Source organism: Vanellus vanellus (assembly GCF_965231255.1).
Source record: "Vanellus vanellus genome assembly, chromosome: 4".
NCBI classification, from domain to species: Eukaryota; Metazoa; Chordata; class Aves; order Charadriiformes; family Charadriidae; genus Vanellus; species Vanellus vanellus.
This window is the reverse complement of record NC_138909.1, coordinates 45,199,194-45,211,685: the sequence shown is the minus strand read 5'-3', so window position 1 is coordinate 45,211,685 and position 12,492 is coordinate 45,199,194. Positions and strand designations below refer to the sequence as shown.

General features: G+C 53.7%; 2 protein-coding genes across 2 annotated transcripts; both read right to left on the bottom strand.

Annotated features, from left to right (window-relative positions):
• SMYD5 (SMYD family member 5) lies at positions 1 to 6,894 on the bottom strand. Its single transcript, XM_082482788.1, has 13 exons — positions 6,754 to 6,894; positions 6,460 to 6,568; positions 5,640 to 5,779; positions 5,292 to 5,413; positions 4,469 to 4,538; positions 3,943 to 4,047; positions 3,407 to 3,469; positions 3,148 to 3,218; positions 2,743 to 2,849; positions 2,127 to 2,183; positions 1,179 to 1,273; positions 826 to 896; positions 1 to 211 (listed from the first exon to the last, which is right to left on the bottom strand). Exons 1-13 carry the CDS (start codon positions 6,877 to 6,879, stop codon positions 73 to 75), a joined length of 1,275 nt encoding a protein of 424 aa, XP_082338914.1. The 5' UTR covers positions 6,880 to 6,894; the 3' UTR covers positions 1 to 72.
• A 3,445-nt stretch (positions 6,895 to 10,339) lies between these two features.
• On the bottom strand, positions 10,340 to 12,221 carry LOC309671663 (homeobox protein not2-like; the record flags this gene model as incomplete). Its single annotated transcript, XM_082482947.1, has 2 exons — positions 12,021 to 12,221; positions 10,340 to 10,498 (listed from the first exon to the last, which is right to left on the bottom strand). The coding sequence occupies exons 1-2, from the start codon at positions 12,150 to 12,152 to the stop codon at positions 10,340 to 10,342; spliced, it is 291 nt and encodes a 96-aa protein (XP_082339073.1). The 5' UTR covers positions 12,153 to 12,221.
• Between the last annotated feature and the right edge of the window lie 271 nt (positions 12,222 to 12,492).

The following is a 12,492-nucleotide window of genomic DNA, read 5'->3' as shown; positions in this document are numbered from 1 at the left end:
TTCTAGTATTAAAGCTGCTGCCTCTCAGAGGACCCCCCTATCCCTTCCCTCTCCTCTTGCCCAGGGCCAGGATCAAACGTCAGTCATCTCATCCTCCAGCTCAGCATCATCCGTCTCCCCTTCGCCCTCCTCCTCTTCATCTGACGTCACATCGGCATCGTCGGCTTGCACTAGGCACTTGGGACAGGAGCAGGTAAACAAGTAGTTCTCCCTGGAAGAAGGGAAGGAAGAAGGAGTGATGGTGCTGAGACAACCCCAATGCTGCTGCTGGCCAGGGGATCGGGGACAAAACAACCAGGAAGGGGCTAAATATGTTAAACCTGGCAGAGTTTGCATGTTTGATCATGCTGGGCTCAGGTGGGGCGGAGGTAGTCTGCATGGAAAAGGGGATTTCTCAGCCCTGCAGGGGTGACAGGACATTGGGATGGTGACCATCAGCAGGAACCCCTACCCTTGAAGGGCAGAGAAGGAAAAGGAAGGTGGGTGAGGACAGCAGGGGTTTGCAGGAGCTAACTGCAGAGTGGAGCATGGGTGGGGGGGAGCAAATCTCAGTTCTTGGGGCTACAACCCACGAGAAGTGAGAGCAAGGAGCTCCAGCCTCACTCAGCAAGAAGTTGTCCATGGTCTCGTGGCAGCATGGATGAAGCCCAAAAAGCACCAAGTGCTGTATGCCCACCCTACCACATGCAGACTGGTTGGCACACTAGCCCATACACAGCCACACACCAGGGCACTCACAGGGCCCCAAGGTGGAAACACAGCCCAGGGTGGTTGGGAGTTCAAAGGGGTGCCATGTCCCCCAGGGTCCCTCCAAGCAGCCCCTACCTGAGTATCTTGTTGCGGCTGTGTCTGCTCCGCTCCCTCTGACAGCAGTCTAAATAACTGATGCAGATTTCCTGTGAGCAAAGAGAAACAAACCAGGCTGAGAGCTGTTTCCCATGAACCCAAAGCAGCACAGATCGTACCGGTCCCTCCAACAGACAGGCAGAAACATGAGGTCTAGCAGTCCCTACACAGGACAAGGCATGAATTCCTCTACCAGGGCAATACAAGAGGCAGGAGGTACAGGGCTGAGGTCCGTGGGGGATGTACAAAACACAGCCTGCACCCTGGTAGCAAGAAACCCTTCTGCCAAGGTGCAATGCCACCCCAGGTTCATCCCGGCCCCACTGTCTCACCTCTCCTGCTTCAATGTCCTCCAGAGCTGTCAGATGCAGGAGAAAGTTGTTTTCCGGGAAGGATGTCTCGGCATTGGGGATGCAGCTGTGGTTACCTACAGGGAAAACGGGATGCATTTGTGAAGGTGTCTCCAGAGGAAGGGGAAGGCAGAGGCAGGGTCAGATACCCCACAGAGCCCACAGGGCTTGTGCCTGCCCTTCTGTGTGGCCCAGGCACGCAGGAGCCAGTGCCTCCAACTGGGAGGGCCATGGCCTGGCTAAGGATAAAGCAGCACCAATGCTGTGCCCACCCCATGTACCTCAGGGACGCCACCATGACACTCTACACTCATACTAGGGACTAGGGAGTCCAGCGGAGCAGGGTGCAGGGCCAGGACTCTCCGTCAGACCCCAAAAATCACTGAGAGAGGGCAAGCTGTCATGGATCAACCTCAAGGATGAACAGCACCATCCCCTGCCTCCAGGTGCTGAAAGAAGGATGCACAGGGCTGTACTTCGGCCCCAGTTCTCAGTCTCCCAGCAGCCAGTCCCTAGGCCTCGCTCATTCCCACTCTGTCATTAACGCTTAAGAGTGAAAGAACACAGCTCCAGGTGCTGGGACATCCTCTCCTACATCCCCATGGCCCAGCCAATAAAGGCTCCCTCCCTTAACGGTTTGTTCACCTCCGTTTTGCTCAGACAAGGATGGAGATGGTCTCTTTGCTAACTGCATACACGGCTCCTGGAGCCCATATCACATCCAAGCCCATTCAAGCCAGGACTGATTAGGTGAGATGTCAGGAGCCCCCAAAAGAGCAGCCAGGCCCCAGGGCAGCACCCGTCACATCCCGTTCCATGGACAGGAAGTGTAAACCCCTTTCTCCACAGACTTTTAGGAAGAGGTGAGCCAGTCTAGCCCAGGACATCCCCCTCCTCACTATTAGTTTTAGTTCCACTCCTTGTACTTACAGCAGCTCTGGAGCACGTAGAGACCTGATCCCTCGCAGTTGAGGAACTCTCCTGACTCTGCAGCACAGACACAGGGGTTAGAGCTCTGCATGGGCCGTTCTGGCTCTTCCACATGCACAGATCAGTGTGAGCACAACGGGATGTCTGTCAATACTGAACGCACCCAGCCAGTGTTGCTTTGGGAGCCGGGTGTTGGAGCGTGGTTTCCAAAGCACCATTCCCTCCGCACTGGGAGGGGATGCAGAACATGAAGATTTGCACCCCCAGTTCAAGTGCGTGCTCCCTTGCCTGTCCCTGTACTCACACAGCTGCATCAGTCAAAAAAGCGACAAACAGGTCTTTGAACACTTAGTGTAGATGGGTCTTTTCTACACAGGATCCCTCCAGATAAGCCCTCCACCCACCCCAACCCGCCACAGGTTGCGCTGCCCGCAAACTTGCACTTGCCCTATCCACATATTGAGCCAAAGGCAGCAGGCATGGCTCACATGGGCCAGGGGAAGTGGGATCTCCCAGTCCCCGGTGGGAATGCCTCCTAGTCCCTGAATGCTGGCAAGAATCTCCAGCAGTCCCCCACAAACGGCACTGCTTGACGCTGCCCACGTCAAAGCCTCACCCTTCTCAATGTCCTTGTAGAGCTGGTCGATGAAGGCGTCCAGCTCCTCTCGCTGCAGCATGGGGAGATCCAGCGCATCACAAGCGTGCACCCACTGGCTCAGAGAGCTGTCGGGAAGCAGAGGGACATTGTTACAGTCCCACAGTGCTGTCAGCACACTGTGAGACCTCACAGGGGGTTCTAAGGGTTAAACTTGGTGGCTCTGAGAGGCCAAGGTCTGGCAGAGGGATGCGCAAGGGTTGCATACAGCCAAGACAAAGGACTGCTTTTAAATTTGCCTCTCCATCCCCCTCTGTTACGTCTGAACACAGCCATTACCCAGGCCAGCATGGATTTACAGACTGTACATCCCCTCCATGCCACATCTCTGCTGCTCTGCAAGGAGCACCCAGAAAGCCCCGTTACCTTGTTCCTATGCCTTGGCCATTGGTCCCAACGAGGGCAAAGAGGGATCGAAAGCCTTCTGGAGTGAACCACTGCAGAAGGGAGATGAGAAAGCAGCTGAGCCCAGGCCAGCCTGTGGCAGCACCCCACTCTGCAAGCGCCTCAAATCCCACAGGGAGCTTTGGGGGAAGCAAGGAATGGGCAGAGTCCCAGGGGAAGCCCTGGCCAACTGGAGGGTCCTGCCATGCTCCTGGGCTATTTGGGAGGCAACTCAACTCACCCTGCTGAGATATTCGTCGTAAAGAGCTTCGGTGAAGAGCAACCGCAGCAGCTCCAGCTGGCCCTGGCAGGACATGGCAACACCGTCAGGGTGGGGAGGTGCAACTGGGAGTCAAACACAGACTGATGGCCAAGCCCAGAATGGGCTAGAAGGCTCAGGAGTCAGGTTGCTCATGCTCTTCAAGGCTGGAGGCTGCTGCCCTTAGAGCATTGAAACCCACCCATTTTAGCATCAAAAGCCACCTACTCAGCAGCTAAATATCACCCCGTCCCACCCCCCAGCAGAAGCATCTCCACCACAGGAACAAGCAGCAAGTCCCACGAAAGCACCACAAGCCCAAAGCCCTCTAAGCAACACATTTCCTCTCTCAGGTCAGCCAGCCCCTAATGGGGGCTTTATGTCCCCACTTTGAGCCTGGGATTTCCAGTGTCTCCCATGCCAGCTGTAACAGGGCCTCTGCACCTGTGGGCTCAGACACAGGCAGGGAGAGGGCAGGCTCGGGGATTCAACACATCCAAGAGCTGCCAGGGTCTTACCTTAAATTTGTCTCCCAGTAGCTTGTGCACAATCTCCTCTTCTTCGTTTGCTGTCTTACTGCAGAACTGGGAGAAGGCCTTGATCCACCACTCCTTGTCTTTAGCCTGGAAAAGGAATCAAGTAAAGGCATTGCATCAACACCACTTCCCCCCCAGCCAGGAGAGAGGGATGAGAAGACAAGCCCCGCTGAGTTCAGAGGTATCAGCCTGCTATCAAGAACAACCAGAAGCAGCTGCATGGTTTATTGTCAGAATAAACACTGAGAAACCCAAGCCAAAGAAACAGAGCCAAAGGAAAGATTCCATTCTGACTCACTATTTTGGTACAGAAAAAAAGACCTGCTTGGCTCAGGACATAGAAACCTCCTTTGCTGCCTGCTGTCTCCATGACCAGGGACCACTAGATGTTGAAATCTATTCAAGAACCCCACCAGTTGCCAGAGAATAGCTCAATCCTTGGGAATAACGGCCACAACGGGATGAGAAAACCACACCCTGACAGCAGTGGCTCAAACTGCAGATGTACCTGTTTGACAGTGGCGACCATCCGGGCCATCAACATGATGCTGGAAGTCTCTGGTGGATAATGCATGTTCCTAGGGGAAGGGAAGGGGAAGGGAAGGGGAAGGGAAGGGGAAGGGAAGGGGAAGGGAAAAAAGATGAACAGATCAGTGCTGGTATGGAAATAAAAAGCTGGAGAGAGGCAGAAGAAGCTGTCATCCATGTGGTCAGGCTCATACCCATCCATCACACCAAAGTGGCCAGTGCAGCATCGCTGCATGATGATCCAGCACCACTCAGGGTGAGAAGCCTCCACCCACCTGCCTGCTCTGAGCATACAAATAATGCCCTACCATCCTGCTAAACTACAGCCTGGGTCCCATAGAAAGCCCAGGACTGCAGCAACAGCTAGGGTTTGTGACAAGCTTTGGGTCAGGGATGTCGTTTCTACCCTCTGTGCCCATTTGTCATCTGCAAGCAGGGACAGCAATTTATGTATCCGCAAGGGTGCTACAAGGAGGATCTCCCAGAGGCTGGAGATCTGCAGGAGCACTATAAAACTGCAGGAGTGAGCAATGCGCAGCTCAGTGCTTTGTAGCTCTTTACTGGGAGAAAAATAAGAACTGCTCAGCCATGTGTCCAAACCTTTGTGCTCCCAAAACAAATTCACCTACTGCCCAATGAGCAGGTAGAGCTGAGCAGTGCCCCAAAGCCACCACCACCCTCCAGCCACCCCATGCAGGGATGCAAAGCAAGGACGGTCCACAGCCCTGGTCCCAGGCAGTGTCACCCAGCCCAGAAGAGCCACTTCCTCTGCCCGTGGAGCATCAGGCAGTCCAGTCCCCTACCTCCATGCCTCCTGCAGCTTGTTGAGGGGGTGCGTGGGGTCATCACGGGACGGGCCAAGGCAGAGGACCTGGTGGTACTGCTCCAAAGCGGCCTGCTTGCATTCAGCGCTGCAGTACGTCACCTAGAGCAAGGGGCACAGCACCCAGCATTGGCTATGGCAGCAGGAAAAGGGGGTCCTAGGCCTAGCTGTGCCCCCTCCCTGACTATCTGAGCCCCATCTCTTTAGCCATCACAATGCAGAAGGTAAGGGCAGACACACAACTTGGGGCAGCACAAGTGCCTGGCTAGATGCTGTAAAGGAGTCAGCCACCCCAACAAGACCACAGTCCCTCCCAGCAGTCCCATACCTGGCACCGGGGACACTGCTGGTGCAGGTCTTTCCGGATGCTGCACTGCTCTGGGTGAGGCAGCACCAGCGAGCTCTTCCCCAGCAGCCGCTGGGCGTTCTCCTCTGCTGTCTCCAGAGCCCGCAGGCAGTGATCACAGGCTGTGGGGAGACAAGATGGACAGACACCACAGTGAGAAAAGGGGCCAGGGCCCAGGGCAAGATAGCATGACTGATACCAACACGATCTCCAAGCGGGAGCCACCAGTCTCTCACCGCTCCCTCCATAGGAAAGACCATTTCTGCTACAATTTAAACCCCTCAGCCCTCATTTACTGCCCTGTAACACTGGGAAGCGTTTAAGGGCTATACAATGGCAAGCATCCCCATGTTGCTGACCCATGATGGAGCTCAGCAGGCAGCAGAGTCTAGGAAGGACAAAAAAGTTTAAAATCCTGCTCTTACAACCCTCCTTTTTTGTTCTGGTGCCTCCAGGAAACACTGGTACCTTCGTGGGCTGTACTTTGTGGTGGTCTGATTTGGATTAGCACCCACGCCACTAAAAAACTGGGGTTCCCACACAGATGGTGCCCGCTGGTGGCATGTGGTGCCTTCCTCCAGGGTTGATGGAAGTCACCATCCCTCCAACGACACCCGTGTTTCCAACTTGTCAACAGTTTCGTTTGCCACAGAGGCAGAAATGGCAGCAGGACTGCCTTCCTGGCGGTGCAAAGACAAACCCAAGCCCTTTCCTTGAAAACCGGGCAGCTCCTTCGGGACCCGGCGGTCACCTCTCCGGGGCAAGTGACAGGGACATGCCACCACCACCACCGGCCACTCACCTCGGTAGTTGTACAGGGCGTTCCAGAGGAACTGGGACGACACCACCGGCCTCTCCACAAAGACGGTTTCCCCTTTGCGGATGTTCTTGGTGGCAAACAAGCCTTTCCCCTGCCAAGGGACAGGCGTGGGTCAGGGCATGCACCCAAAGCCGAAACCCACCGAGGGGCTGAGGGTAACACCACCACCCCCCCGCCCAGCCTGAGGGGACGCTCCCGGGTTTTTACCCCCTTTCCCCCCCCAAAAAACATTGGCTCTGCCGCGGCAGGGGGACCGGCCGGGACCGCCGGGCTCACCTTGGTGCTGCTGATGAACCGCGCCTCCGCCGCGACCGCGACCCCGGCCCCGGCCCCCGCCACGGCCCCCGCCGCGGCGCGACTCCCCGCCACGGCGCCGCACACGTCCCCCGCCGCGGCGGCCATCTTCGGGCGGCGACTTCCCCGCTCTGATCCGCCGGGGGCGGGCAGCGCCTCTTCCTCTTCCTCCTCCTCCTCCTCCTCCTCCTCCTCCTCCTCCTCCTCCTCCGCCCTCCTCACCCGCCACCCCGCACGAAGATGGCTGCCGGCTCCCCCCGCTGCGGGGTCCGCGCCCGCCATCACTCCCACTCCCCCTCCGCCTCCGGCCTCAGCTCCGGGGCGAGCGGGGGCGCGCCGCCATCTTAGCCCTCCCCTCAGCCCACCGCCACCTTCCAAAAACACCGCCAAAAAGCCCCGAAACGGGGCTGGGGTGGTTCCACAGCCACCTCAAAATCAGATAGGAGTCTTGCTGCCTCTCCCCTATTAATTATTACTATTTTATAACCGTACAGCCGGGGGAGGAATAGCTTTCACGTTCCTGTCAGGCGGGAACGCAAGGTACCCCCACACAGGGTGAGGAGGCATTGCCAACTGCCCCTGCATACCCAAAACTGGCCCGGCTTTCCCCCTAAAAAAAATTCAAAACACACTAACGTGCCCCCTGAGCCCTCGCTACCTCCTGCCAGGCTGTCTGCAAACGCCTAAAATCCATGAAAACGCGGGTTTAGTTGTATTTACTAATTCACACCTGCGCCACCAGCGCACGTTCAGACTCGGTTCCACACTTCGTCAGTCAGGCGGCTGACACGGGTTTGGGAATACAGGACGATTTCATATTCGGGGCGTTTTGGGGGTGTTTTGGAGTCACTAGATGTCACTGTCGGCTCGTGACAGGGACACGCTGCTGGGTGGTAACCCCGCATCCATGCTGCCTCTGTGCCCAGGCCAGCAGCCCATGCGGCAGCATGGCCACAGAATGGGACACCTGCCCTGCCACCCCGCCAGCAACAAGGGACGGACAGACTGCCAGGGGGACACCTTCTGCATCTGTATATTGGAGTCTGGGCCCAGTGAACCCAGCAGCGGGCTGCGCAGGGCACTGCTCTGCCACGCAAAGCCTGTCCCAGGGGCCTACAAGGACCTAGACTTGGGTGGAGCAATGCTACCTTATAACTCCTATTTCAATTACGTCTTCATACTAATAGTAAGGAAGACTAGCCATTATTGTAATAACAGCATTATGTGCCCTGTCTGTCTGAGGTTTTGGTGCTCAGTGGTGGGGCGTTCCACACATAGAGCATCCACTTGATGGATGGCCAGAAGTGTCCTTCGTGCCTCTGAACGAGCCCTGGTGCTCACAACATTAATTGCACCTATTTGCGAAGCCAGGCCGAGATTGCTTTTGCTTTCTGCATTTGCAGAGCGCAAGGAACCTTCTTCTGGACTTCAGCTTGCTGAAGCATCAGCCCAGAAGAGCAGGGGCTGCACGGAAGGTTTGGCCATATCCAACTGCAGCAGAGGTCCCTGTTCTCCAGGAGGAACAGCCCGACCCTGAGCACTCCCCATGTACATGTTATAGTTTTTTACTAGAAATGTAGTTCTATCTCTGCAGGAACTGGCCTGGAGATAATAACTCGTGTTATCTACTTTCACCCATGATATGGGGTCATCAATCAATTTAAAAAAAAACCTTTATTAAGAAAAAAAATCAAACTTTTGGGAAAGATGAAAATATCTTGGGTTTTGGTTTGTTTTTTTGGGGTTTTTTTTGTGAATAATTTCAGTTGAAAATTAAAGAGAGTAGTTGAAAATGTGTTTCTTTTCTGACACTTACGGGTTTTCAGCTGTTCTGTTTAAAAGTGGTTCTTGCTCCATTCCAAATGTTCAAGCTTGAGATGAGTGCACAGGTTTATCAGCAAACACATGAGTGTGGGGGAAAAAAAAAACCTGCTTTCATGTTTGTATTCACATGTCAGGAATGAAAACATGCAAGAAGAAATCACCCTTTCAAGAAATCACCCTTTCATGACTTCTGGTCTTAGAAAGCAGCTATTACTTTTTCACAGCATGGGTCTTAACAGGAGGAGGAAAAGGTGCATTTCTTGTCTTTTCTTTTTACTCAATTTTCTCAGAAACACAACAAAAAGGATCAGTCACCCATCCCTGGCAGCTGTGGGGCAAGATGCCATTGAGGCATCACTGCCCACTCAGAAGCCAAGGAGCTGGCCAACCCTGCCTCCCCCCAGCCAGTTCCACTCTCTTTTTAAAATACACTAGATCTTTATTAAGAAACAAAGCAAATAAATAAGTTACATTTATTAAGGGGGGGGGGGGGGAGTTATTTCTATAAATAACAATATAAGAGTAAAGTGATATACAGTGTTCTGCGTCAGAGGGAGACAGAATAAATTATCCTGAGCTGACGGGACGTGGTGCCTGGTACCCTGGGCAGACCTAGGAAGGCAAGGTGATAGCCTGAGCGCTGACAGCCTGGCCTAAGAGCACTGAGCTGCTAACAAACAGACAGGGAGCGTTGACTACTTAGCCCTGACCCCTCAAAGCCCTCCCACCCACCAGAAATGCAACTGCGAACAGCAACGGGTGGTTACAGAATGTGCTCGCCGAACACGCCAGGTGCCGTTTCCTGTGGCACCTGGATGTATAATGAGGAGAGAACACAGCAACTGCTGCCTGGGCCAGAATCTGCACATCTGGACGAGGGGCAGGGGGTCGTCTGAAGCACCAGAGGTGTTGGAAAGCTGCCTTTTTATAACAGCCCTGATCCCCACACCTCAGCCAGCCCAAGTGCCTCATTCCCTGCTGCAACAGCATACGCACACTTTGGCAAAGTAAGGCAATGCCAGAAAGCAGAGAGACCCACCGGGTTCTGCCCTCCAGGTTTGGGAAGCCAAAATAAAGGTGCAAACACACCAAGGCACAGGACAAGAGGAGGCACTTGTGTTCCAGGGGCAGGATCAGACCCTGTTCATCTTACTGCAAGAGTAATGATAGTCTGCGGCTGGGAGCAAAGGGCTTTCCAATTTTCTTTTTTTGTTGTTGTTTTGGTTGTGATCTAAGCATTAAAAGTGGCAGTCAAGTTGACCAGGAAAAACAAGCAGGGTGGATTCTCCTCCCAGCAAGGTCTCCCTCCTAGGAGCACAAAGCCAAACACAATGTAAATGACCCTGTGTTAACATGCCCGTATGCTCACAGCCATCAGAGACACTGTCTGATTGTCACCCCAGCCTCTCTGCTGGAAATTGTTTGTGTGTCCTGGTGCTTGAAGAGCAAACAGGAGATCACATGCATTGCCACAGCCATGGCACCGTCAAGGACAACCGGACTGGTTGTGAAGCCCCAGGAATTATGGCACATGGCTACTGAACAGCAGCCAAACAATATTTGGGGGGATCCTCCCAGCCAGATGCAGTTTGTCCTGTAGCTTCGATTAGCTTCAACTCAGATCGAGAGCGTAATGTCTCACTGGGACCAAAGAAGCAGAGACATGCCTGCATCCCCAGTATCTCCATCTCCATCAAGCAGACACGGCTTAAAAAACAAGTGGCAGCTGAATCTCATCAGCTGTTCAAAGCTCAATGTCCACAGTGTCCTCCTCGTGGTCCTTGATGTCTGTCGAGTCCGTGGTGGCAGGCTGTATCACCCCAAACTGTGACAGCTTTGCCGCCTTCTGCTCCATGCTCTGCTTCCTCCATTTGATCCGCCGGTTCTGGAACCAGACTTTCACCTAGCAGGAAAATGGCACAACAGCTTAATCTAAGGTCTCCAGGCGCCCCTTTCCAATGGTGGCAGTTGCCACATGCTTCCGAGGAAGATGTCCCCAAAAAGCAGAATTCCTTAAAGAGGGGGGACATACCCCTTCTCTGCCCGGGGCACAGTGCACACAAGCAGGAGGAGGTGACACTACAGTGGGCAGAGTGGTGCTGGGAGAAAGGACCAAGGAAGAATGGGACGCAGCTGCACAGAGGCTCTGGCCGGGGGAGTGCAGGATGCGCCTCCCCTCACTCCCATAAGCAACTGAACCCATCCCTGGGGCCACGGCTGCCAGACAGCACCATGAGGCACCCATCCACGCCCTGCCCCTGCTCCCTGTGCTGTCCACTCCCACCCTGACCCCCCAGAACCACCCCTTGCTTTGCTCTCCCTTTTCCCCAGCTGAATTTGGATCCCACCATGGAAGATCACGTGGCTCCTCCTTTCCACAGTAAATAAGCAGCTTGCAGTGGGAGGGGCAGAAACATACTGGGAAGAGTAGAAAAAAAATGTAGATCCAATATTATAAAAGGACACTTACAACATGAACTGTCTCCAGAGGATCATAACAATGTAAATACATTAATCCAATCCAGCTTGAACTCTAAAGCAAGCAGGCTTGTACTCTGTCCTTGTTTGAGCAATCCAGGACTAATTTATCTTCTAATGCTTGAGAAAAGTGCACTTTTAGAAGACTCTAGTTTCAGAATTTGTGAAAATATTTACTTCATAGCCAGCTATGGTGCATGGGTTTCAAGGTCTCAGTGTTTTTGAGCCTAGCCAGGTGCAGGGATGAGGAGGAGCGAGACCCGGGCACTTGACCCAAGCTGGCCAACAGGATTATTTCATACCATGAACATCACATTCACTATAAATTAGAACGTTCGCTGAAGAGTTCTCTCTCTCCCTTGATGTCTGCGATCCTGAGAACCTGGTGCTGGACCTCTGAGCCCTTCCCTTCCTCCCAAAGCCGTAGTGCTCGCAGTGTCCAACATTTGCTGTCCACTGCTGGGTGTGCACAGCTTCCTACTGATAGAATTGGCTGAGTATAATCCTTGTATGTTTTATACTGGTATCAGGATCAATATTTGTTCTTTCGTGTTATTCATGTTAATTATTTAGTCTTATTCTATTAAATCTGTTTATACTTCAACCCTCAGGTTTCCTTTTTTTTTTCCGATTTCCCTTCCCAGGTGAGGAGGGATCATCGGGTGGGAGAGTAATTGTCTAAACATCAATTGTTGTGGGTTCCTCAAACCGTAACATACTCCTAAATGCTTTTTGTTCCACTTCAGGGATTAAGAAAAGGGTGCTCTTATTCATAAACCATCTCGCATCCCTCCAGGCACGTCTTCAATGTCATCTTGCAGCAGGGAGTCCCATGGGTCACTTTGCATCTCGTCCTCCTCCCACTGCACTTCACAGCAGGCAAATCACCACAAACCAGACCCAAGCGCAGGATCTATGCCACAATCCCCAGCTCCCCCATTTCTTACCTGAGTCTCTGTGAGATGCAGAGTTGCAGCCAGGTCTACTCGCTCTGTGCCCACCATGTACTGCTGCTTGAGGAACTCTTGCTCCAGCCGCTCCAGCTGCTCTGGTTTGAAGACAGTGCGGACCCTCTTCATCTTGCAGGGTCCCCTGGACCTCCAAGGCACAGCAGGGACCAGCGAGTTGGCCCCTACACAGTGAGACAACTCCAGACCTGCAAGAAAGAAGCAGTGATTGGTGGCATCTGCATGCCTGAGGCCATTCCTCCAGCCTTGTTGGAAGTGCCCAGCCCAGCTCGCTTCAGCTGTAGCTGAAATCCAAATGCAGCTGCTCTTTGCTCTAAAGGGGGCTGGGAGAAAGTAGCACCAAAAAGAAAAGCAGGGATGTCCCTACCTAGATCATCTTACCTAGGCTCCCTTTCCCACGAAAGGTAGGACCAGATGATCTTTTGATGTCCCTTCCAACATACTCTATGAT